We start from the raw sequence: 26,025 nt of genomic DNA on the forward strand, positions 1-26,025 counted from the left end.
TAGGGGGTCACTTGGTAGTTGTTACCTCTTGTCAGATCCCAGGGTTCTGTCCCTACCGGTGACTCCCATCCAGCCTGCTTCTGCCACCAGCAACATGTGGCCCGGCTCTTGCCCTCCTGAGCCGACAGTGCCCAACCCTGACCAGCACAGAATGTTATTGGCCTTCTCTCTCCTCTCTCTAAGGGGTTTCCCTTCAGTCCCCGAATGGGCGTGGAGATAAAGACCCAAGTGGTTTCTAAAATCTTTCCTTTGATGCGATGATCAGTGAAAAGTTATTTTCAAAGTCTGTTGAGCTGGATGAGTACCATGCGCCGTCCTTAATGAAGATGAATATCACGGAAATGAGCTTTTCCACCTCACGGCCTCACCCCCTAGAAGACTGTTGGATGCATGACCCGTGTTGCATGCTGCATGCTTTCTCCCGAGGCTCTCTGCTCTTCTGAAAGCCTCCCTCTCTCCTACTTCCTTCAGACTTCCAGTCCACACTCTCCTAGCCAAAGCCATTTAATAGGACATAGGGTAGAATTAGTTGTTGGGCCAAAAGTTGAGTGAGATAACCAGGGAAGAGATGGGATGTAATTTTTTTTTTTTTTTGGAAAGGCATGTAGTACTCTATGTGCTGCTACAAATTCTCTAATTTGAAAATTATACTTTTGAATCTTCACGTACCTGTCTTCAGTCAAGCATGGTCAACAGTCCTTTTGCATTTTCACCCGTTTCCATGCTCCTATTATCTCACTCTGGAGGCATTCCCACGGGCACCCCGCTGGATTATTGCCAGGCGATGCTGTGGCTCCCAAGAGAGGAGTATCAATAGAGAGTGACAAAGGGGTGGTCCTGGGAATACTTCAGGATGAGCATAGAGCCATTTTATTCATTTTTTTTCTAGCCTTGAGGAACTTCTATTATCAGGTGAACTTGGGCTAACACTTCTGTCAGTGGACGTCTCTCTGCAGATGTGTAGGGGTGAAGCCCCGGGGGACCCTGTCTCACCCGTGTGAACTTGGCCGCGACCACGGTCATAAACATGAGTGAGGCGGTAAGCCACAGTGCCCTGGTGGCTTCCCTCGCAGGGAATGAACGCACTTCCAGGGAAGGAATGTTCCACCTCCAGGATTCCGGTCATTTTTGTTGGTTGCAAATATTCTAACCTTGGCACTGTATCTCTCCACGAGCCAACTTGGTTTCGTCAACTTGGCTACCAATATGCCTCACAAGCACCAGCCGCTGCTAGAGGAAAATATGCAGCCTGCTGCCATATTTTACGAGACCGACATGCTTTGCCTCACTGTGACCGTCTGTGTGTTCTCAATGTTGGCATGCGTGCCCGAGGTGCGGGCACGCATGATGTGGCCCTCGCGGTTGTGTATGTCTCACTTTGTTTTCTGTGCTCCACTGCAGTTCACGCAAACAGAAGGGATATCATCTTTCTTTTGGATGGATCGTTCAACGTTGGAAAGGCCAATTTCCCTTATGTGCGGGACTTTGTAATGAACGTAGTTAACAGCCTTGATGTTGGAAGCGACAACATTCGTGTCGGTTTAGTGCAATTTAGTGACACTCCAGTAACAGAGTTCTCCCTAAACACATACCAGACAAAGTCAGATTTGCTTGCTCATCTGAGGCAGCTGCAGCTCAAGGGGGGGTCAGGCCTGAACACTGGCTCGGCCCTGAGCTATGTCCATGCCAACCACTTCACCGAAGCTGGCGGCAGCAGGATCCGCGAACACGTGCCGCAGCTCTTGCTCCTGCTCACAGCCGGGCGGTCTGAGGACGCCTATCTGCCAGCTGCCAATGCCCTAGCGCGCGCGGGCGTCCTCACCTTCTGCGTGGGGGCTAGCCAGGCGAATAGGGCAGAGCTTGAGCAGATTGCTTTTAACCCGAGCCTGGTGTATCTCATGGATGATTTCAGCTCCCTGCCAGCTTTGCCTCAGCAGCTGATTCAGCCTCTAACCACTTATGTTAGTGGAGGCGTGGAGGAGGTCCCACTCGCCCAGCCAGGTAAAGCTCCCCACCTGCGCGGGGCTCCCTTCCCCCAGCACGACCCCCGGGGGCAGGTGGCCCAGTCTGAACCTAGGAGCGTGCCGAACTGCAGAAAGGAGACTGGCCTTCTGCGGTGGAGATGTTTTGGATGGGGGCTTGAGACACGGTACCAGCAAGTTTTGATTCTCTCTCAAGGGGGTTCATTTGTGAAAGAAAGTCTAGAAACTCCTGCTTCTCTTCCTCCCATCTCAACCCACCTCCTGTGACGGTTTCTGGAGCTTAGATCCAGACGGCAGTGAGAGCGAGAGGGACGGCCTCCCTTTCACATGGGAGAATCCACTGAGGTCATCTAAAGAGGGAAATTATTTTATTTAGATGATTTATTTTTAATGTTCAAAATCTGCAGAGGGTAGAAATTAGTATTTTTAATAAACCCACAAGGGCTGCATCTTTATGTGACGACAACATGATTTCCAAAGGAAGTCTGGACTGTTGTTGTCACTGCAAATCAGTACAGTGGTGAGATGAGGACACGTTGGCTCTACCAGCTTGCTGACATCACCCAGATGGGTAGCAAGAGGGAGACAACTGCATCCTAATCCTGTTTGAACTGAAAATAATGTTCACGGTACATGTGGTAGCCCCCTCTGGGCTGTCATCCCTGTTTTCTGTGGACTAAGTACAGAGGATTGGGACTGTACCACAGAGCAATGGTGGGTATTCTTTGGGGTCCTAGTCCATAACCTCAAAGTTAATGAAAAGATGATCCACTTAGAGCAGATAGGTGTCAACTCAGTTATCCTTGGGTGGTTAACCCATGTCAGCCTTTGTTGCTAAAGACTGGTCAATTTTGAAGCAAAAGGATAATTTGGGCCACATTTTAAGTGGTTTAATTTACAATGACTGGAAAACACTGTTCTCCTAGAGTGATGACCTCCTGACCCAAGAACAGGGCCCTCTGGGGCTTACACTGTCCTGCTTTGTCGAAGAAGCATGACACTAGGTTGGGTAGACCCATCCGGTTCTTTGCCAAGAGGCACTGCTGTGAAATGGGGCATTTTACTGATGGCTGGTGCTTCAGGTTTTGACAGTGGGTTTTCTCCTTCCTTGCTGGTACAGTGCTCATCAAAAATAATTGTGTGACTCCCCATTACCAAAGGCTAGTGGTGCTGGGCTGAAGTCACACTGGTGCCTGGAAGGTTCTCGTCCCTCACTGTGTCCCAACCTACTTTTGTTGTAGAGAGCAAGCGAGACATTCTATTCCTCTTTGACGGCTCAGCCAATCTCGTGGGCCAGTTCCCTGCGGTCCGCGACTTTCTCTACAAGGTTATCGATGAGCTGGATGTGAAACCAGAGGGGACCCGGGTTGCGGTGGCTCAGTACAGCGATGATGTCAGGGTGGAGTCCCGCTTCGATGAGCACCAGAACAAGCCCGAAATCCTGAATCTTGTGAAGAGAATGAAGATCAAGACCGGCAAAACCCTCAATCTGGGCTACGCGCTGGACTACGCACGGAGATACATCTTTGTCAAGTCCGCCGGAAGCCGGATCGAAGATGGAGTGCTCCAGTTCCTGGTCCTGCTGGTGGCAGGAAGGTCCTCAGATCGTTTGGACACACCTGCCCTCAACCTGAAACAGAGCGGGGTGGTGACTTTCATCTTGCAGGCCAAGAACGCAGATCCTACTGAGCTGGAGCTCATGGTGCCGTCGCCTGTCTTTATCCTGGCCGCCGAGTCACTTCCCAAGATTGGAGACCTTCAACCACAGATCGTCAATCTCTTAAAATCAGTGCAAAATGGGGCACCGGCACCAGGTATGGCATAGAAATTCTGGTTGCTTCCGCGGCCCAGTTCTGCAATGCGTGGGTATGCGGTAGGCTGCTGGCTCTTTCTTTCTTTCTTTCTTTCTTTCTTTCTTTCTTTCTTTCTTTCTTTCTTTCTCTTTCTTTCTTTCTTTCTTTCTTTCTTTCTTTCTTTCTTTCTTTCTTTCTTTCTTTCTTTCTTTCTTTCTTTCTTTCTTTCTTCTTTCTTTCTTTCTTTCTTCTTCTTTCTTTCTTCTCTTTCTTTCTTTCTTTCTTTCTATTAATCATTTTTGTATATTTTTTTTATTGGAGTTCGATTTGCCAACATATAGCATAACACCCAGCGTTCATCCTGTCAAGTGCCCCCTCAGTGCTGTCACCCAGTCATCCCATCCCCCAACCCACCTACCCTTCCACTACCTCTTGTTCGTTTCCGAGTTAGGAGTCTCTCACGTTCTGTGTCTCCCTCTCTGATATTTCCCACTCATTTTCTCTCCTTTCCCCTTTATTCCCTTTCACTATTTTTTATATTCCCCAAATGAATGAGACCATATCATGTTTGTCCTTCTCTGATGGACTTACTTCACTCAGCATCATACCCTCCAGTTCCATCCACATTGAAGCAAATTGTGGGTATTTGTCGTTTCTAATGGCTGAGGAATATCCCATTGTATACATAAACCACATCTTCTCTATCCATTCATCTTTCGATGGACACCGAGGCTCCTTCCACAGGTTGGCTATTGTGGACGTTGCTGCTAGAAACATTGGGATGCAGGTGTCCCGGCGTTTCTGTATCTTTGGGGTAAATCCCCAGCAGTGCAATTGCTAGATCTTAGGGTAGCTCTATTTTTAACTCCTTGAGGAACCTCCACACAGTTTTCCAGAGTGGCTGCACCAGTTCACATTCCCACCAACAGTGCAGAGGGTTCCCCTTTCTCCACATCCTCTCCAACATTTGTGGTTCCTGCCTTGTTAATTTTCCCCATTCTCACTGGTGTGCGGTGGGATCTCATTGTGGTTTTGATTTGTATTTCCCTGATGGCCAGTGATGCGGAGCATCTTCTCATGGGCTTGTTGGCCATGTCCATGTCTTCCTCTGTGAGATTTCTCTTCACGTCTTCTGCACATTTCATGATTGGATTGTTTGTTTCTTGAGTGTTGAGTTTAATAAGTTCTTTATAGATCTTGGAAACTAGCCCTTTATCTGATATGTCATTTGCAAATATCCTCTCCCATCTGTAGGTTGTCTTTTAGTTTTGTTGACTGTATCCTTTGCTGTGTAGAAGCTTTTTATCTTGATGAAGTCCCAATAGTCCATTTTTGCTTCTGTTTCCCTTGCCTTCATAGATGCATCTTGCAAGAAGTTGCTGTGACCTAGTTCAAAAAGGGTGTTGCCTGTGTTCTCCTCTAGGATTTTGATGGAATCTTGTCTCACATTTAGATCTTTCATCCATTTTGAGTTTATCTTTGTGTATGGTGCAAGAGAGTGGTCTAGTTTCATTCTTCTGCATGTGGATGTCCAATTTTCCCAGCACCATTTATTGAAGAGACTGTCTTTCTTCCAGTGGATAGTCTTTCCTCCTTTATCGAATATTAGTTGACCATAAAGTTCAGGGTCCACTTCTGGGTTCTCTATTCTGTTCCATTGATCTATGTGTCTGTTTTTGTGCCAGTACCGCACTGTCTTGATGACCAGAGCTTTGTAGTACAACTTGAAATCTGGTATTGTTTTGCCCCCAGCTCTGGTTTTCTTTTTCAATATTACCCCACCTATTTGGGGTCTTTTCTGATTCCATACAAATCTTAAGATTATTTGTTCCAACTCTCTGAAGAAAGTCCATGGTATTTTGATAGGGATTACATTAAATGTATAAATTGCCCTGGGTGGCATTGACATTTTCACAATATTAATTCTTCCAATCCATGAGCACGGAATATTTTTCCATCACTTTAATTGTCTAACTGCTCTCAAGGCAAAACAGGAGAATCAGGGTAACATTAGAATATTTCATAATTGGATAGATATTTCATAATTAAGATTATAAAGATTTAGGCACATCAGTAGTTAAAAATCTTTTTGAAAACACTATTTTTTTTTTTTACTATATGCTTAATAAAAGCCACATACCAGGGGTACGTTATAGCTAGAAAGGTCTTCAACTTCATGGTCCCCTAATGTCTTACTTTAAGTGGGTCTCCCTATGCTCTAATTCATCCACAATTCATTCATAGAGAATATAAAGTGTGACAAGAGGTGGGTGAATTCTCACCATAAGCACTTCACTGGAATTTCCAAGTGCTTTACACTTAACCACTTTACACTTGTCGATAAAAATGCAGCAAAAAAAGAGCAATTAGTTTCAAATACAGCCCTTTTGATTAAAAACCGAGGGTTTAGAACTTCTACATTGACTCTTGGGCCATACACTGTTGGTTTTTGATTGTAACCCCAACATCTGGTCTCCATTTTTCCCTGTTGATTCGCTGTGACATACGGCAAATCTCAAACCCTCCCATCTCAGTAACATGCTGATGGTTATGCAGGTTCTGCTGTCTCATCTCCCCCTCAGCAAACACTGTTTCCTGAGTACACCTTTGAAAGTTGACCATACTGCTCAAGCATTGAGAAATCCTAAAATAAAGGGTCTATCTATCTATCTATCTATCTATCTATCTATCTATCTATCTATTATCTACCTATCCATCATCTATCCATCTATCAATCATGTATCTATCTTGCTATATTCATTTTCGATTCCTGCTGTAACAAATTACCATAAATTTAGTGACTTAAAACAAAATGGATTCATTGTCTTCTGGTTTTAGAGGTCAGCAATCCGAAACCAGTTTTGCTGGGTTAAAAGCAAGGTGTCAACCACATTGCATTCCTTTTGGAGGTCCTCATGGATCACACACTCCCTTGCCTCATATGGCCCATACTCCTTGGCCTGGGGCCCCTTCCTGTATCTGCAAAGCAGCAGCAGATCATCTTCTCTCCTCTCTGGCCTCTGCTTCCTCTCTTAGAGCTCTCCCTTGAACTTCCATTGTCTTGTCTCCCTCTTAGAAGGACACATGGTTGATTATCCTGGATCTACCTGGATAACCTAGGACAATTTCCTCATCCCCGAAACATGTAATGTAATCATTCCTGCAGAGTCTCCTCCACAATTTCCAGGGATTCCTAACTGGATACCTGTGAGGGGCCATTATGCTGCCCACTTTGATCCAAGGCAGACAATCCCTTTGGTCCTGTGTGTCACTGAGGGTGTCTCCCTCCCAGTTTCAGGTGAGAAGGATGTGGTGTTTCTGATTGACGGCTCTGAAGGTGTCAGAAGTGGCTTCCCTCTGCTGAAGGAATTTGTCCAGAGAGTGGTGGAGAGCCTGGATGTGGGCCCAGATCGGGTTCGTGTGGCCGTGGTGCAGTACAGCGACCGGACCAGACCTGAGTTCTACCTGAATTCATACATGGACCAGCAGAGTGTGGTCAATGCCATTCGCAGGCTGACCCTCCTGGGAGGGCCAACCCCCAACACCGGGGCTGCCCTGGACTTTGTCCTGAGGAATATCCTGATCAGCTCAGCTGGAAGCAGGATAGCGGAAGGTGTCCCCCAGCTCCTGATCGTCCTCACGGCTGACAGGTCAGGGGATGATGTGAGGGGCCCCTCGGTGGTCCTGAAGAGGGGAGGGGCAGTGCCCATCGGCATCGGCATCGGGAATGCTGACATCACAGAGATGCAGACCATCTCCTTCATCCCCGACTTTGCCGTGGCCATTCCTACCTTCCGGCAGCTGGGAACCATCCAGCAGGTGGTCTCCGACAGAGTGATCCAGCTCAGCCGGGAAGAACTGAGCCGGTTGCAGCCAGTTTTGCTTCCCCCAACGAGTCCGGGTAAGGAGGAGATTCCTTGGATGGGGCTACTTGTTTGGACTGTGGGCTCCAAAGTATTCTCTGTTGGTTTTCTCTACCATATGTGGTGAAAACTGGCCTTTCATGAAGAATTAGGAGCTACGTGCCTTTGGTCTCAGTGACCAGGAGTGGCAGAGGCCTGGGGACATACTATGATTCATGTTTTGGGCCAAATTATAAAAGTTTCAAAGATGTGCATATGCTTGGCTTTAATGTAGACCCCTAAGTCCATGTAGAGGCTTCTGTATAATGTTGGAAAGGACGGGGCCACCTCACTGGTGGCACCGGCTTGGTATCAGTTCTAAGGTCCCACTGGCGGGTTCAGCTGGCAGCCTGCTGTGATGAGGGAGGGAACTTGACAACAGGGTCCCCTATGCTGGGGCACAGTCTCTGAAATATTGGTATTTCTAGAGCCAAAGCATGATGACTGCCTTTGAATGTGGCTGGTGCTGAGAAGTAAATGTCTTAACCGGCAGGAGTCCACCTTGCTCTTGTAACTGTAGTTCATTCTACTTCGTCTTTCCTGTTCCCCTTTTGTAGACCTGGTTACAATAAGCTAGAAAACAGTGGGATCCTGGATGCTGGGGATGAAGGGGGCTGAGATCTATCCGTGCCCTGCACAATACCCACGAGGGCTTACCCACCCTGGGCACTCGGGCGGAGAGGGTTGCAGTAGTTGAGGAGGCTGCAGCGTCCTTGCTCCCTTGCAGCGTCCTTGCTCCCTTGTGGCTTACATTCTACAGAGTACCATCTGAAGCCTCATGGTGTGGAGGGGGGAAAAAGAAAGGCAGAGGGGAACAAAAGGAAGGGAAGAGTAGAAGCAAGGCTGGCTTTTCCTTGCTAGAGTACACCGTGTCCTGCAGGCTTCTGTGGAATGTTCTAAAGGGTTTGTGATAAAATAAATCTGGGGAACAGTGGGATAAAGCCAAAGAGGTCCTCCCACAATTGATGTGTATTGCAATAAGGGAATGCCACAGTTCCAAAATCTATTTGACTCCAGGGTCCTTCTATATGGTGCAGGGTTCTCAAGAATACATTCTGGAAGTCTTGTCATAGTGCACATGTGAGTTCTTGACTTTAAATACAAGCATATATTTCTGCAGCATATTTGCTCCCCCACTTTTCAAAATAACTATTTTTCTACCTTTGCCTACTTCCTAGCCTGCTTCTTCTATGCTTTCCTTCTTCCCAGCACTGCTGTCCATAGCTCAGCCCAGGTGAGCCGTCTCTGCCTCCTGGGCACCTGCCCACTCTCACCTACTCAAGGACACCATCCATCATTCTTTCTCCTGATTCATTGATTCTCCACCAAGGATGGGAAGGATGATTCCCTTTACAATACAGACACATCACTTTTTCTTCTTTCTGAGAAACCCTCTTGATGCCTGCTTCCCCTCCGGGAATACCTCAATCCTCTTTTAAAAGAGTTATTGAAACCTTTGCAATTCCTCTCTGAACCCACCCCAATCTGTCATTCACTCTCACCACTCCACAGAAAGTGCTCTTGACAAGGTCCCCCCACGATCATTTCCCAGATGCCATCTTGCTTGATATATGAGGAGCTGATGCATGTCACAGTTGAGATCATCTCCTTCCTGAAACACCAACCCTACTTGGTCTAGACATGGCTCTTATGTGTCTACTTTCCACCTCCCTCAGGGTTACTCTTTGTCCTTTGCTGGTTTCTTCTCCCTGACTTATAATCACTGCAAAGCCAGAACCCACTCCTGGGACTGGTATTTTATCTGTAATAGTCAGAATGAGGTTATGTCACCCATCAGGTGATGATTCCATGACAAACCAGGAGGTGGTTCATTAACACTAAGGATTTGGTGCCGGCAAAGGTGAAGCCCATGATTACATGTGATTTTCAGGTGTTGGAAGCAAGAAGGATGTGGTCTTCCTCATCGATGGGTCCCAAAATGCTAGCCCTGAATTTCAGTACATCCGCACCCTCATTGAGAGACTGGTTGACTACCTGGATGTGGGCTTTGACACGACTCGGGTGGCAGTCATCCAGTTCAGCGAGGACCCCAGGGTGGAATTCCTGCTGAATGCCCATTCCAGTAAGGATGAAGTGCAGAATGCGGTGAGGCGGCTGAGGCCCAAAGGTGGGAGGCAGATCAACATTGGGAGTGCCCTGGAGTACGTGTCAAGGAATATCTTCAAGAGGCCCCTGGGAAGCAGGATTGAGGAGGGCGTCCCTCAGTTCCTGGTCCTCATCTCATCTGGAAAGTCTGACGATGAAGTAGATGATTCTGCAGCAGAACTCAAGCAGTTTGGTGTTGCACCATTTACCATCGCAAGGGACGCAGACCAGGAACAGTTGGTTAAGATCTCCCTGAGCCCTGAATATGTGTTCTCAGTGAACACATTCCGGGAGCTGCCCAGCCTGGAGCAGAAACTGCTGACCCCCATCACAACCCTAACTTCAGAACAGATACAGCAGATCCTGGCCAGCACTCGCTATCCTTCTCCAGGTAAGATGGGGTATTTTTTGTTGTTCTCTGAGGTATTTTTTAAAAAATATATAAAAACATAACAGGTTCAGAGATCCATGGTACTCATGATAAGTTAAATTAAAATAAAGGGACACTGCTATTGAACCATTTGTGTCTATTGCTTGTTGCAAGAAGGGTGGATGTACGCGATGGTGAATCATAGAGCATCTTAGGGAGAGGGTGTTAGAAAGGATAGGATTTGAGCTTGTGGTGGACAATTTTGTGGAAGGCTTAAGGAAATGGCAATTTGGCCTGGATTGGATCTTGTCAAGAAGTGAAAATAATTCTGATTAGTTATCTTTCTACATCTTACGGCTAACACTGTAATTGGTAAAGAGGCAGAAGTCATTCGTATTAGCTAGGATGGCGGGTGTTTAGTTATTTTTGTCTTCGTTTTTGTCTGTATGTGTATGATTCTGATGCTGATGTTGTGTGAAATCTTTTGTGTTCTACTGGAGAACCCAAGGCCTGGCTGTGTGTGCTGGGCCAGTTTCTTGTCTTTCTCAGTATTAATGGCTCAGTTCCATGACTTGCTCAGCTTTTGCTGTGCTGTGTTTCCATTATAAGTAGCCTGGTGATTGATGAGGCAAAAGAGGCTGAATTTGTTGAGTGGCAACATGTGAGTAGCTCAACAAAATGGTATCTGGGGGGATCCCTGGGAGGCTCAGTGGTTTAGCACCTGCCTTTGGCCCAGGGTGCAATCCTGGAGACCCAGGATCGAGTCCCACGTCAGGCTCCCAGCATGGAGCCTGCTTCTCTCTCCTCCTGTGCCTCTGCCTCTCCCCCCTCTCTCTCTCTCTGTCTATCATAAATAAATAAATGAATCTTAAAACAAAACAAAACAAAAAAAACCAAAATGGTATCCAAGAAGTACCTAGAACCCTAACTAAAAGGAAAACATGGTTCATCTTTCTCAAGACTTTTTGATTAATTTTGTAGTTAAAAGTGGACTCATATAAAGAAAACAGGGGAAATAATAGTGAAAATAAAACAAATTGTATAAATGCTAGGGATTTGTGGGCAGGAGGAAATTCCATGAGTCAAACACCTGGGCAGCTGTCGAGGTGCACTAGGAAAGAGTTGGCATTCTCTAGGTGTCACTACCTACGTGGCGGCCTCAGACAGAGAGGAACTTTGATGTCAGTTGTCTCTCTCTTTTTGTATACCAAAGATGTTATTCTGGGTGACCTTGATCCCTTTTGGTAGTAACAGCTCATGATTCTGTAGATTCTGATAATCCAGTTTCTAAATGCTGTTTACATTTTTTAAAAACTAGTTGTAACCCAGACCGCAAAGCCAAAATGAAACTAGAGTAAACTTAGAAAGAGAAAGTTTTGGACAACTTCGAATAGTTCAAAAAGCAGAAATTATTTTGGTGAGAAAGGCTCAACTTTTAGTGATTATATTTAAAAAGCTCAAGAGATAAACACACACACATCAGCTTATAATTTTAATGTTAATTAATATTGTGGTGCCGTATAAGGCAAAGTTCAGAAATGAAAGCAGAAATAAAACCAAATAACGACTCCAGTTGTGTCCCAAGTTTTCCTCTTCTTTTCTTTCTATCCACAGGTATTGAGAGTGATGCAGCCGACATTATCTTCCTAATCGATAGCTCTGACAGCGTCAAGCCTGATGACATTGCATATATTCGGGACTTTGTTATCAAGATTGTTCGCAGACTCAACATTGGCCCCAATAAAGTGAGGATTGGGGCTGTACAGTTCAGCAATGAGGTCTTCCCAGTATTTTACCTGAAGACCCATAAATCTCAGGCTTCCGTGATCAATGCTTTGCGTCAGCTGAGGCACAGAGGGGGGTCCCCACTGAACACCGGCAAAGCTCTGGAATTTGTGGCAAGAAATCTCTTTGTCAAGTCTGCTGGGAGCCGGATAGAAGACGGGGTGCCCCAACACCTGGTTCTGTTTCTGGGTGGAAAATCCCAGGATGATACTTCCAGGTTTTCGCAGGTGATCAGCTCCTCAGGGATTGTGAGTTTAGGAGTAGGAAACCGAAATATCGACAGAGCAGAGCTGCAGACCATCACCAACAACCCCAGACTGGTCTTCACGGTGCGAGAGTTCAGAGAGCTCCCCAACATAGAAGACAGGGTCATGCACGCCTTTGGGCCCTCCGGGGTCACGCCTGCACCTCCAGGAGTGGACACACCTTCTCCCTCACGGCCAGGTATGACTTGCGTGACCTGTAACTACAGAGCGTGACATCAATTATCCTTTCATTGAAAAAATATAGTTAGTGTTTATCTTAATAATTTTCATCTGTTAAGGTTGTTGCTGCACATAATATTAGAAACTAAATACTGGAAAAATGATTCAGTTGAAACTGTTCTCTGGTCATTGATTCCTCCAGAGGCTTCTCTGAGACTAGTTAGAACCTCATTGAAAGTTCCTGTGAAGGTGCATTGAGGGTTAACTCTAGATTCGTTGGCTCTCAGAATAGGACGGAATCTGAGACTGGCTAATCCATGCTCCTCCTTTACTCCAGTCTTGATGGCTTGATTATAACTAGGAAATTACCCCCAAATGTGATTGACTTTTGGGAGGCTTCCACGAAGCGCTTAGCCTGATGGCAGGCGATCTTCCAAAGGTGTACGGGGTCTGCTTCCCAGTTTCCAATCTGTTTCCCCCACCCCTGTTTTGATTTGCTTCTGGCACATTTCCTTCAACTCCTGTCAGACATCATTGTTTATTTTTAACCAGAAGGAAAGTGCTTAGTGGCATTTCCTAAAACATCTGAGTTTTTGGATCATTGAATCTGTGGCATGATACCGTTTTGTGTGGGATAATCAGACTGAATTCTCAGTTTCCCCAAGTCCTACTGTCTCTTATCTTTTCATTCAGATGGTTTGTCATTTATCTTCTTGTTCTTAGCAAAATAGTGGCTGTGAATTTGGGAACCATAGAGGCATGGAATAAAGCAAAGGTGTTTGCTGTGAATAAGTCACAGCATTTTTAGCATCATTCCAGCTATTTTACACTTTGTATATTTGTTATGGATATGGAAACCAAATTTCTCCTCATTTGCATTTCAATCACTTTCAGAGAAAAAGAAAGCAGATGTTGTGTTCCTGTTGGATGGCTCCATCAATTTCAGGAGGGACAGTTTCCAGGAAGTGCTCCGTTTCGTGTCTGAAATTGTGGACACGCTGTATGAGGGCGGTGACTCCATCCAGGTGGGGCTGGTCCAGTACAACTCTGACCCCACTGACGAGTTCTTCCTGAAGGACTTTTCCACCAAGCAGCAGATTATTGATGCCATCAACAAAGTTGTCTACAAAGGGGGGAGACACGCAAATACCAAGGTGGGCATCGAGCACCTGAGGCTGAATCACTTCGTGCCGGAGGCAGGCAGCCGCCTGGATCAGAGGGTCCCTCAGATAGCGTTTGTGATCACGGGTGGAAAGTCGGTGGAGGATGCCCAGGAGGCCAGCCTGGCACTCACCCAGAAGGGTGTCAAAGTGTTTGCCGTGGGTGTGAAGAACATCGACTCAGAGGAGGTTGGGAAAATAGCGTCCAACAGTGCTACAGCGTTCCGAGTGGGCAACGTCCAGGAGCTGTCTGAATTGAGCGAGCAAGTTCTGGAAACTCTGCACGATGCAATGCATGAAACCTTATGTCCGGGTGTGACCGATATTTCCAAAGGTAACCAATCCCCTTACACGTACGTTTTCATCCTATCGTGCCAACATTTAGGACCTGTTTGGTTATTTATGTGCTTGGTGCTGGCCCATGGGGTCCTTGAGCCTTTGGCTGCTTCAGTCATTTTCCTTATATCCATGTGGGTTGGGTCCTGGCAACCGCCTGGCCCCTGTTAACAATAAGGATATGTTATATTTTGGGGTAAGAGTGGAAGTCTGTATTTTCTTGCTCTTACAAGGTTTACTTTTTCCCTCTACTCTTGGATCTCCCAAATAATTCAGAGTAATCGATCCCTGTTTCTGTTGATAGGTTTATTAGATCAACTATTTGAGAAAAGAGTACTCGAGTTCTCAAGCACGTTTAATTCCAAGTACAATCTTGGGGTGCACGTGCACACCAACTCTATTGCAGGCCCAAACTGACAAACACCCCAGAAAAGCAAACACATTGAAATGGTCTACACTCTCAGTTCCTAAGAGTCAGCTCTGGCGTGCCTTGAGAGAGAGGCAGACCAAATTGCTTCTCCAAGCCCATACATAGAGGATCTCATTTTGCCCTTGAGCACGATGCCTGGTCCCCATCTGGGGGCTGTGCCTGTGTATTGGACTCATCTCAGCCACCTCAACCTAGAGCTCATTGCCTACTTTCCCTTTTGCAGTCTGTAATCTGGATGTGATTCTGGGGTTTGACGGATCAAGGGATCAGAATGTCTTTGTGACCCAGAAGGGCCTTGAGTCCAAGATGGACACCATCTTGAATAGAATCAGCCAGATGCAAAGAATCAGCTGCAGCGGCGGCCAGATGCCCACCGTGCGGGTGTCGGTGGTGGCCAACACACCCACAGGTCCCGTGGAGGCCTTTGACTTTGCCGAGTACCAGCCAGAACTGTTTGAGAAGTTCCGGAACATGCGCAACCAGCACCCCTATGTCCTCACTGCAGACACACTGAAGGTCTATCAGAACAAGTTCAGACAGTCTTCAGCAGACAATGTAAAGGTGAGCATGGGCTCCTCCTTCTTTCAGCTTCCCATGCAGCTTCTGGACTTCTAGTGGTCAGGAGGCACACCTCTATGTCCAGAAGCCCCTTTTCCCAAAGTGTTCTTCTATGAACACGCTTCCCGTTTGATGGGGTTGGCAGTGCCCAAAAAATAAAAAAGTGCCTTACCGTCAGCTGATCATAATAATCTTCCTCATTGTAGTAGTTTTACTAATGCTCTAAAAAAAAAAAAAAATCCTGGAAATCAGTAAGTAAGCTTGACTGAGTTGAAGTTGTGATTAATTCATGTTTAATTATAGTGCAACCCCTTAAGTACATCATGGTTTCTGTTTCCCTCTCTTTCTCTCCATGTGTATAGGCTGGGTGGCTGAAACAGTAGAAACAACAGAAATTGATTGTCACAGTTCTGGAGACACTGAAAGTCTGAGACCAGAGTGTCTGCTGGGTTGGCTTCTTCGGAGGCCTCTCTCCTTGGCTTGCAGGCGGCCACCTTCTCCTCCTGTCTGTGTACCATCTTCCCTCTGGGTGTGTCTGTGTCCCAATCTCTTCTCGGTAGACCAGTCACACTGGGTTAGAGCCCACCGCAATGACCTCACTGAATTTAAGGACCCTTTAAAAGCCCTATCGCCACATATAGTTATCTTCTGAGGGCAGAGGGGCCCTTTTTTTTTTTTTTTTGAAAAAAAAAACATTTTACTAAAATCCAATGGAAAAATAAATTATAGAAAATGCATACAATATAAAAACATCCACGTTTACAAAGGTGCAGTCTTGATAAACAATCAGCCATAGAGCCAGCACCGAGGTGACCAGTCCTGAATCCCCTCATCTGTGTTGGAGGGGCTGGTTCAGCAGAGCTTCCACGGGGTCAGACTCGGTTTCCTGATTCTCAGGGGCTGGTCACATGAGCTGCCATGGCTTGGTCCCAAGCAAACACGAAATGACCCTTCTCAACACCATGAAGGATCTGTTTCATTTAGTTAGTGGTGAAGATTTCTCTGTATTCTTGACTTTGAAGCTTTGAAGGCTTCAACAGCTGATATTTGGAGGGACGTACTTCAGCCCATAACACACCCACAGACACACACTCACACAATTTCTAGAAACTACATCACATAAATAGGAAAATGAGATAAACTGTTTTTATTCTTATTCTGAGTTGTTGTTGTTTTTTTTTTTTTTTTAGTAAATCAAGCACTACAGTATCCCCCTTTATTTCATCCCTCACTTATTGCACAGTATCAAAGAGCTATAAACTGAGGATGACTGTTTCTTATTGTTGGTCCCCGGTGTCCTCGACTCTAAGATGGAGGATTTGAATGGACCGGTCTCCCTGCTGGGAGTCTGAGGTTTCTAATTTTGGTTGGGGTTTGACACATCTTTTTTTTTTTTTTTTTCAGGTGGTCATTCATTTTACAGATGGGGTAGATGGAAATCTGGCGGATTTACAAAAGGCATCTGAGGAACTCCGACAAGAAGGTAGGTCGTGGGCTTTCTAAATGTGAGAAGTTGGCCTGGGTGAGGCAGGGACACCACCCAGCTAAGGTCCTCTGGGGGATCCTTGGGGCATCCTCCCTGCAGCCTGGCCCTCCGACACCTGCCTGGTGCTATCGGGGTTCCCCTCGTACCACAGATGGCTTTATCAGCAAGTCCTGACACAGAACATCCAGAAAGCAGCATGCTTTTGCAAAAGAATATGTCGTTTTGATCACAGCTCACAAATACCATACTTTTAAGCAAAAATATGCTCTAATACACACCAAATAATGAACATAGATTTTCCAAATTTAGGGCAATTAGATAAACAGGGATGCCTATTATCAGATATAATATCTGGATATTCGTTTCCTTTGGAATTCTTAGCACTGTCAGAAAGTGAATGCCAACACCAGAGGTTTACAGAAGCAAAATTTATCATAAGAATGTTCTATGACTTAGCTGGCTTTTCCTGAGCGAAGAAGATGAGACAGTGACTCATCTGGTTTGGGAGGTGTGCATCTCAGCTCTTCCCACAGCACCCCCATGTTTCACAAGGCCAGAGTTTGAGAATTTCTGTATGAATATGTTTCATGACATCACTTCCTGTATTTCTACTGATGAGTTTCGCTATGTAGCTGGGGCAATTGCTCAGAGGTGTCAAAATTTCCAGGATCTTGACCCTTCAGAGTGGCTAACTAGTTTGATTCAATACGTCTTAGGTAAAGGCCACATTTTACACTGAAGTCTTCTTTTAAAATAAAAAGTCAGGAGGGCAAAGAGGTGGTGGCTGTGGAGGGCCAGGCAAGCTGCACTGAATGTGCTTCTCCACGCAGGTGTCCAGGCTCTGATCCTCGTGGGCCTTGAACGTGTAGCCAACTTGGAGCAGCTGATGCATTTGGAGTTCGGGCGAGGCTTCCTATACAACAGGCCCCTGAGGCTTAACTTGCTGGACCTCGATTATGAACTAGCAGAGCAGCTCGTGAGTTTTTATGTCTCTACACACAAACTGGTCTAGATACCAAGTTCTTTGTCACCTTAAGATAACGAAGGCACTTTATTTTATCTTTTTGCCAGATGAATGGCAGAGGGGCCCTTTGGGTGGGTCACTCAATAATTCAATTCATTTAATTCACCTGGGAGGGACCTGCCTTGTTGCCATCCCGTGCGCGAGCCCTGGGACCAGAGGTACCCAAGAGCTGGGAAAGTGGCCAGCGGGACAGTGGTTCTCTGGGTATGCTGGTGGCGTCACCTGGCAATTTCCTCAGTTCCCTTCTGCGAGCATTTTGCCCTTCAAAAGACTGTCAGGAAGGCAAAACATCAGAGTGACTGTCGGCAAACGGGAATCAGGTTGTCAGCATCAGAAAGCTTGCATGAGCAAACAAGGCAATGCAGGAGAAGAGAGATCATTTCTGGGCAGAGAAGCATCTCCATGGCCTCTCTCCTAGTTTCCTTTGGAGCAGATAGAGGGGACCCTGAGGCTTCCTAATGCTTGGGTTCAGCTTCTCTTGGCTGCAGATACTAGCTCCGGGGTTGGCAGTGGGCGGGCCTTTGGGGGACGTGGGGCTGAGTGGTCAACTCAGGGACTGTTTGCTTGTGGCAATAGCAGGCCATGGGATGAATTGAATGTCCCTTCTTTGCTCTTGCATTCTTCCCAAGGCTGGAATTAGGATTTTTTTTTTTTTTATTGGGTGGTAGGAGGTTGTGTTAGTTGACACATCTGGAATGTGGAAGAAAGTGAAAACTCTGAGAAGCCCACTGTAAGGAAAGTGACCACCATGAGTGTAGCAGCTGGAAATGTTTCTTGGGCATCCACTCTCCCCGTAAAGTCAGGGGCTCGGATGGGAAGGGACCATCGAGGGTGTCTGCTGAGTGTGGCCTCCTTGGTGACCCAGGGTGGTGGCAGGGACCACTTGTGTTTGCCCCACACGTGGCTCTTCCCGATTTTCCTCCATCCTGGCACCCTGGTCTGTGCTCTGACCATGGTTCTGAGGAGATTTGGGGGATCCTTCTATCCGGGCCATATGCAACCTGCTTCTTAGATCTTGCTCTTTAGAGTTTGAAAATATGTCATTCATGCTTAATGTGTGAAATTTGAAGATGGACATTGGAAACTTTTAGAAATAAGGCCCAGCCCAAAGTGACGCCGTGAATAAGATCTATTTTACTCTGGTGGCTCTTCACGTCCCCATGTGTGACTTCCCACCCCCGTCCAACTGCTGGGCCAGTCTCAGAGGGAGGGCCACGTGGGCAGAGCTTCACCTCTCACTGTGGAATCCATGCACATCAGATTTTTTTTCCCCTTCATGGCCTATATATGCTTTTTTTTTTTTTTCTTGGCATTTGTTAGGACTTGAACTTTCTTTTCTTCTTGGTAGGACAACATCGCTGAGAAAGCTTGCTGCGGAGTTCCCTGCAAATGCTCCGGGCAAAGAGGAGACCGCGGGCCCATTGGCAGCATCGGGCCAAAGGTAAAGTGGCTGTGCCTCTTACACCTGGGGCCAGCTCTTAGCAGAGTCCCTGGGGTGCAACAGGAGGCCTGAGGGACACTGGATGCCCGCCGCCTTCTTTCTTTCCTCAGGAAGAGGGGATCTGTTCTTTAGTGCTTTGGTTCTTCATTTTCTGAAATAATGTTCGTATCGGTGGGCATCACGTACTGGCAGCCTCTCCGCGGAGGGTCAGCAGGAAATCTTAGCCTTTGCATCTAAGTTAAAGGAAGCGGACAGGATTTTGAGAGCCTTCAAGACCCTGATAGATGAATGGCGCTGGAATGATGAATGGAAGCCCAAGTTCAAGGGAACAGCTAACGCCGTGCTAAGTGGTGGCACTGCTCTATCAAAGGAACGGGGTCGGGGAGATGCTTGAAGGTAGAACAAAGAAAACCAGAGGCTTTCACCGAGGAATCACTCTTTCTGTTTTAGGGTATTCCCGGGGAAGATGGCTATCGAGGTTATCCTGGCGACGAGGGCGGACCCGTAAGTACAAGATGATTTGTTCTTTAAGCTTGTCTTCCCTCTTTGTTCCTCACACGCTGGGGTTGAATTGTGGGGCTCATGATCTGTTGCATTTCCAGTGATTTTCCTACCAGGAAAACCTTCGTTTCTGACTTCTGTGACATCTCAGATCTCTACGCTGTGGGGCACAGGGCGCAGGGGGATGACTGGACGTGACACATGTGGACGTGCTGTGCAGGGGTCTTCCTCGTTCTATTTCAGAGGGAGAGACTCGATGGCCTCTGAGGCCGGGGGACACCAAATAGGCCATGCCGGGGTCCAGCAAATGCAGATGTCCAGTCCAAGCAGAGACGGGAGTGAGCTGGGGCAGGGCAGAGGGAGCCTAGTCAGGCTGTTGTCGGGGTTACGGCCTTTAAGGGAGGTTTGCTGACTTGGGTGACCTAAGGATGCAGCTGGGGGCTCGGGAAGCAGGTCCTGGGACAGATGAGGTCTGAAAAGCTTGGGGACACTAGAAAGAGGCCCAGCCCTGGGATGGGGGGACAAGGCCAGTGGACAGCAGATGAAGTCACGGGGTCCCAGCAGGCAGTGCCAACCCCGGGACCCTCTGGGGAGCTAGGAACCAGGGATGGTGTGCAGGAGCCATCAGGCCCAGGGTTCTCCTAGCACCCAGTACCCAGAGGCCTGCCCATCCTTGGTCCTCTAGGGAGGTACCTTCTGAGCCACGGACCTTCCAGGGCCCACTCCCCCAAGGGGTAGGAACCTCCCAGGGCTAGGGGTGCAGGGGTGCCGAAGGCGTGACCAGGATTGAACAGCATCCCTGCCGGGGAAATTTACTTTCTAGAACACGCCTCTCCTGGCAAAGCGAACTCAGTGGAGGCATAGTGACAAGGAGCTCCAACCTGTAAATGGCTTTGTCTCTCCCGGCAGGGTGAGCGCGGTCCTCCTGGCGTGAACGGCACTCAAGGTTTCCAGGGCTGCCCCGGGCAGAGAGGAATAAAGGTACAGGGTGTGCGTGTGTGCGTGTGTGCGCGTGCGTATGTGTGACCACAGCACCAGGACATCGGCAGGCAGAGGCGTTCAGTGGCACGTGCAGAAGTGAGACGCTGTCCCCAAATGCCTCCCTGGGGAGGAAGGCCCCGGAGGCCTCAGCAGCCAGGGGCTCCAACTGCAGGCCGGGTCCAAGGTCTGGCGGGTCCAGCAGCCCAGGTTGCCGCGGGCAGGGAGCCTGAGGAAGTCAGGGGGCGGTCACGAGGCCAGGTGGGGGGAGGGCCGGTGGCCTGTGCCTCCAGCCCTGGGCCCCGAGAAGAGCCAGAGAAGTGTTGGGGGGCCAGGGTGGCAGGCACACGCTGGAAGGTTCCTTGTGAGAAGTGCTTGGAGGCGCTGTCTCCTCCGTTTGCTGATGTTTGAAAGCAGGTGCTGAAGGTAAGAGGCCACCGGGCCGTAAAGTCACAAAGGGACCTTGGAGCCTGGTGCCCTCCTGCCCAGGGAGCCTAGAGCAGCAGGTGCTCAGGCCCAGGCAAATTAGCCTCAGGATCCCCCACCCCCACCCCCACCCTGCCAGGATGGAGAGAGGGCAGTGTAGACTGAGTCCTGAGAACACTGGATTTCAGATCCAGGTGTTGAGGAGGGATTACCCCCCCCCCCCGCCCCCCGCCGCCTTTCTCTGTGGCCTCCAGGGAGGACCTAATCTTCCCCCTTTCCCCTGCCTTCCAGGGCTCTCGCGGATTCCCAGGAGAGAAGGTACCTTCGCTTTGTTTTAGCTTTTTGTAAATTGATCGCATTCTCAGGATCTGTGGGTTTTCCTTTCTCACCGTGCGTCTTGCTTTCCCCGCAGGGCGAATTAGGAGAAATCGGGCTGGACGGTCTCGACGGTGAAGACGTAAGTGACTTCGCGCTCGGAGCGCACACCGTGTCCTCATTCTGAACATCCCGGCCGCTCCTAGCTCAGGCTGCGGTGGAAATTGTGCCGGGGGTGACGTTTTCTCATTGTCTTTGACAGGGAGACAAAGGATTGCCTGGGTCTTCTGGAGAGAAAGGGAATCCGGGCAGAAGGGTACGTATGTTTCCATAGCGTTGTCATGATGGAAAAACTAGAAACATTTTACCTAAGGAATACATACTTGTTTAATTCACGTCTGTGAAGACTGCTTCCTCCAGGCAGCCTTCTCTGATGTCGTCCGGGGTTGGCATCCACTCTGTCCTCCATCAGCTGTGACAATTACATCATATATTTTGTTTGTTGGAAGGGTATGTCTCATAGGGCACGAGCTGAGGGTGATCTGTTTAAATAAACCCCCGGTGTCTGGTACGGAAAAGGTCCCAGTAAATATTTGGGATTACCAGAAGAAATCAGAAATATCTGGAAGTGATTTTACCTTTCTGTAAATGCGCTAATGGGAAATGCTATCCTGTTAAAGATTTACGACCTAAAGTACGTGATTTTAAGGGTGAGATACAAATTGGAAACCCTACCTAATTTTTGTCTCTGCTTGGGCTTTTTATTTAGGGTGACAAAGGACCTAAAGGGGTCAAAGGAGAGAGAGGAGACGTTGGCTTTCGAGGTGACCCGGTAAGGGGACGTCCTCACCCGCAGTGTGAGACCCGCGTCTTGGGGAAGAGGGTTTTGGCGACGCAGGTTGAAGGGAAGAATTTTAAACCAGAATTCTGAAATGGCCTTAACATGTGTTGGTAACACACAGGGTTTGTCCTCTTCCTACAATTTTGGAGATGTGTTTGCTCTCTACCTGCAGAGATAAAGTGTTTGCAGGGCCTTTCCTACAAAGACCTCAGAAGTTTCCCTAAAAGGTGGCCTCAGGGCGCTTTCATCCAGCTGGACTGGGTGGTCAGGAAAGTATTAGGGGTGGCCAACACGTCAGGCCGCCCCTCGGCCATATCCCACCCATGACCCACAGCCTGCCCATGGGGTCACCAACCACTCTCGGCCCTGGACGGTGGGCGGTGGCCCTTCCTCAGTGAGAAGGACGATCCCCCAGGGTCACTCTTGCCTGGTTCTGGCCCGGGGAGAGGAGGCTGGCCTGGCATGGGGTTTTATAGAGTCACAGAACGAGAGAAGCCACAAGCCTTTCTTTTCCATCTCTTTCCCTAAAGTGAATTGAAAGCATCCTTTGCTTGCACATGCAGCTCATGTCCCTGACCTGTGTTGTTTGCAGGGTGACTCAGGACGGGACAGTCAGCAGAGAGGACCCAAAGGAGAAACTGGAGACATCGGCCCCATGGTACGACACCCTGTAATCCCAGACCCCCTTGGCTGAGCGCTTGGCCCCCTCCCCGCATGCCCAGCACCGCCGCAGAGGCCACGGAGGTGGTCTTCAAGGCTGTGGGGCCCACGCGTGGGGCGCAGACCCCTTGGTGAAGGGAGTCTCCAACAGGGAGTGGGAGCAACTGCTACTTACCTGCAGAATTTGTGCCCCTTAGATATCAGTGGAAAGTGCTTGTGAAGCCAGAGGCTTCCGAAGCTGGGCACGGCCCACATCTCAGCGGTCCCCCCAGCAGCCCACCACCCTGTGTGTGTGCGCCCTTCCCCGCGGCCTCTGGCTCAGTGTGCCCGAGTTAGACAGTCTTCTTTGCAGCTGAGAATCTTACACCAATTTTTCCTCCCATCAGGGTCTCCCTGGGAGAGACGGGGTGTCTGGAAGGCCTGGAGACCCCGGGAAGGACGTGAGTGCCTCTTGGGGCTTGGGGGCCTCCGTGGGGAGATTGAGCAAGTGCTGCTGCCTGAGTGGCCCACCAACACGCTCTGGGGCAGAGTTACTCAGCAGCTTTATATTTAGGGATTTTAAAGGGATTCTTGAAACTGCTGTCACCCAAATCTTGGTGCTTATGGGCATGCTTCATGCTCACCATTTGTTCTGTGCCCCAGCCCTCCTCCCGCCCCGGGGTTCTCCTTGCCTCTTGTCCAAAGCACCGCATCCAACAGAGGCTTTTAAAAGCGATGCCTTCGCTGCTTTCACATATTTGGCTAGGTTTTAATCCCACTAAATATTTTTAAAATCCAAACAGAAAAAAGAAATAAAATAAAATAAAATCCAAACAGAAGCAGGAATACAGAGGGGAATGAGGGAGTTAGGGGGAGGAGGGCCGACGGGTCGTGTACGTGTTGGCGTCGTAATTGTTGGTTGGTTGGTCGGTGCTGCTGTAGTTCAAGCAACGGAACCAGATTCTGTTTTCTCATGAATCGCATCTTGCAGCTGCTTTTTCAAGACATTTCACAAATGTCTGCTGCCAGACGGCGCGTTGCATGCAGGCTCTCTGAGGCTTGCGGAAGGCTTGCTGAAGCCAAAGCTATGTACACAAGCTCTGGGCCCGGGATGGGGGGTGGAGCTGGGGTACCCAGAGCTCGGCTCTGGAAGCGGGGAGTGAGTCCCTGCTTGGGGAGGAGCGGTCTGGAAGTGGATAAATCTTCAGGGGCCGTCAGGGTGGCTCTGCTCAGCGGGCGGCACAGCACAGCACCCCGGGCTGGGCTGTGTAGCCAACAACAGCACCTCCGCCTGTTCCCTGGCGCCAGCCTCGCGCTGGGAGCTGGACCGATGGTAGCACCATCGTGTGCTCTGCACTGGGCGCCTTTTGGGAGGAGTGACTCTCACTCATGATCGCATGATATGCCTTGGGCACATTTATTTATTTATTATTATTATTTTTAAAGCCTTTATTTATTTGAGAGAGAGCAAGAGATAGCACAATCAAGGGTAGGGGTGGAGGGAGGAGGAGAAGCAGGCTCCCCGAAGAGCAGGGACCCCAACACGAGGCTCGATCCCAGGACACCCGAGATCATGATCCGAGCCGAGGGCAGACGCTTCATCCACTGAGCCACCCAGGCGCCCCTAGGCATAATCTTTTAGGTTATACTTTTGTAATTCAGAGGCAAACAAAATTTGAAGATGCCGTCTTAAATGTTCTGAGGATTATATTTGAAAAATGCTGAGGAGCTGTGTGATGACGAAGCGATGAGGAAATACTCTATTGTCTGTCATGACGCGCTGACGGCTCCGGTCGTGAGTGGAGCCAAACCTTGTTTTCACGAAATGACTTATTAATAGAGCCATGCAGCCAATTCGTTTGATTTCTACATGCAAGGTAGACACTTGGATTTGAAGTTGATACGGGGTCAAGGGCTCTCATAGACTCTTCCCTTGATGGCCGGGGAAGGCCTTGTTGTCAGCTTCCTCCTCCTTCCCTTAGGACCTCGCTGTGCCAGGCTCATGCCGGGGTGACCTGTGTCCTTCCCACTGGGCTACCTCATGCCTCAGTCCACCACTCAGGCTTCTGCAGGCTGTCTCTGGCCTCAGTTGTACGTCATCCAGCACTGGTGGCCTCTAGTCATACTCTAGGATGTCCCCTTGCTGGGGTTGGGGGAGGCCAGCCAGATTGTTTATTCTGAAGGAGTGGCCTGGCCCGTCCCCTCCCCCTCCACTTGTCCATGTGTCATCCATGGAAGGAGGCCAAGGTCTTCCCTTAAAGAAGCTGCCATCACAGGGAATAATGGCAAAGCCGTCACCTCAGAAAATCTCTGGGCCCGTCCATTGGGAGTGGAGAGCGTGTTTCTTTGGTTGATGCAGCAGATGCGTCAAGCCCGTAACAGAACTATTGTGTTACAGTCTCCAGAATACCAACCCTTAACCTCGCAAAGATACACCCAGGACCTCCGTGAGTTCCGATCCTGAACCTTTGCTCTGGAGAGGAAGCATCACAAAATTGGGATTAAAGGATGACTTAATGCAGCAAGTCCACGTTTATTTGAATTAAGGGTCACTTCTAGAACACCGAGGGAGACGTTGCCAAGTCATGAGCCCAGACTAAGCACAGTTGGGCTTTTAGGTCCACATATGCGCAATCCCGATACTTTACTTAACCAACTATGTGTTATATTTGGCCGGGAGCATCTGGAGAGCTTGGGACTCCCTTCCACGAGAATGAACATATTTCATGACTTCGCCCTGCAGTTAGGAACTCGGTCGTAAAGCAGACAGGTTGACATTACCATTTCACATCCTTGTGTGAGACTGGCTGGGATCATCCAGCCAGAACGAGTCATTGTTTTGCTTGGCAGGGCTGGAGTCACTCTGAAAGCTTCCATCTGGGTGGTGAACAGGGCAGCACGGAAGCAAAAGCTCGCAGAGATGAGGGCAAGAGGAAGGGTGGCGCGTGCACGTCTGCTCGGGGCCAGCCAGGTGCACAGCGGCTCCGTCCCCAGGCTCCCTCTCACTTTCTGTGACTTCTCCACAGGGTGGCTTTGGCCGAAGGGGACCAGCAGGAACGAAGGTAGGTCTCTAACTTGGTGCCTCTTTCCCGGCATCACATCATGACTCCCCGTGTGCCCTGTCCCTTTGCCAGCGAGGCATGGCACTCAATCAGCTGCCAATTCCTTAACATGAGGCTCTTCTAAACGGCTTGTGAGACCAAGGGGCCGTGGGGACAGGGACCAAAAACGAAGGCGAGAGATGGAGGAGGCGATGTCCGGCATCCCTTATCCCTGATGGGCCCACTTGTTGGGTTGTTGACCAGTCTCAGCGTCTTCCTGTGTCCATCTGCTCACCCGGGCAAGACAGGTTTGGATGAAAAAAACAAAACAAAAACAAACAAACAAAAAAAAACAAGAAAACAAACCTTATTTCCCAAAGCCATCTTGAGCAGAGGGTGAAAAGAGTGGAAAACCATCCTAAGAGTGCAGAGTGACACCGCTGTACCTGCCCAGCGTCTCGTCCCGGAGCTGCCTCCTCCATGGCC

At 48.7% G+C, this 26,025-nt stretch overlaps 1 protein-coding gene across 1 annotated transcript in view; it reads left to right on the top strand.

Annotated features, from left to right (window-relative positions):
* The window catches only part of COL6A3 (collagen type VI alpha 3 chain), a 78,625-nt gene that overhangs the window by 25,293 nt on the left and 27,307 nt on the right, over positions 1-26,025 (top strand). Inside the window, exons 6-24 of the mRNA XM_041766094.1 lie at positions 1,402-2,001; positions 3,224-3,796; positions 7,068-7,676; positions 9,569-10,174; positions 11,768-12,382; positions 13,258-13,857; positions 14,513-14,850; positions 16,252-16,330; positions 17,164-17,309; positions 18,706-18,798; positions 19,249-19,302; positions 20,209-20,280; positions 20,995-21,021; positions 21,116-21,160; positions 21,281-21,334; positions 21,788-21,850; positions 22,452-22,517; positions 22,906-22,959; positions 25,525-25,560. Coding sequence (XP_041622028.1) covers positions 1,402-2,001; positions 3,224-3,796; positions 7,068-7,676; positions 9,569-10,174; positions 11,768-12,382; positions 13,258-13,857; positions 14,513-14,850; positions 16,252-16,330; positions 17,164-17,309; positions 18,706-18,798; positions 19,249-19,302; positions 20,209-20,280; positions 20,995-21,021; positions 21,116-21,160; positions 21,281-21,334; positions 21,788-21,850; positions 22,452-22,517; positions 22,906-22,959; positions 25,525-25,560 — 4,730 coding nt within the window. The remainder of the gene's footprint in view (positions 1-1,401; positions 2,002-3,223; positions 3,797-7,067; positions 7,677-9,568; positions 10,175-11,767; positions 12,383-13,257; positions 13,858-14,512; positions 14,851-16,251; positions 16,331-17,163; positions 17,310-18,705; positions 18,799-19,248; positions 19,303-20,208; positions 20,281-20,994; positions 21,022-21,115; positions 21,161-21,280; positions 21,335-21,787; positions 21,851-22,451; positions 22,518-22,905; positions 22,960-25,524; positions 25,561-26,025) is intronic.

Source organism: Vulpes lagopus, chromosome 8 (genome assembly GCF_018345385.1).
Source record: "Vulpes lagopus strain Blue_001 chromosome 8, ASM1834538v1, whole genome shotgun sequence".
Taxonomy (NCBI): Eukaryota; Metazoa; Chordata; class Mammalia; order Carnivora; family Canidae; genus Vulpes; species Vulpes lagopus.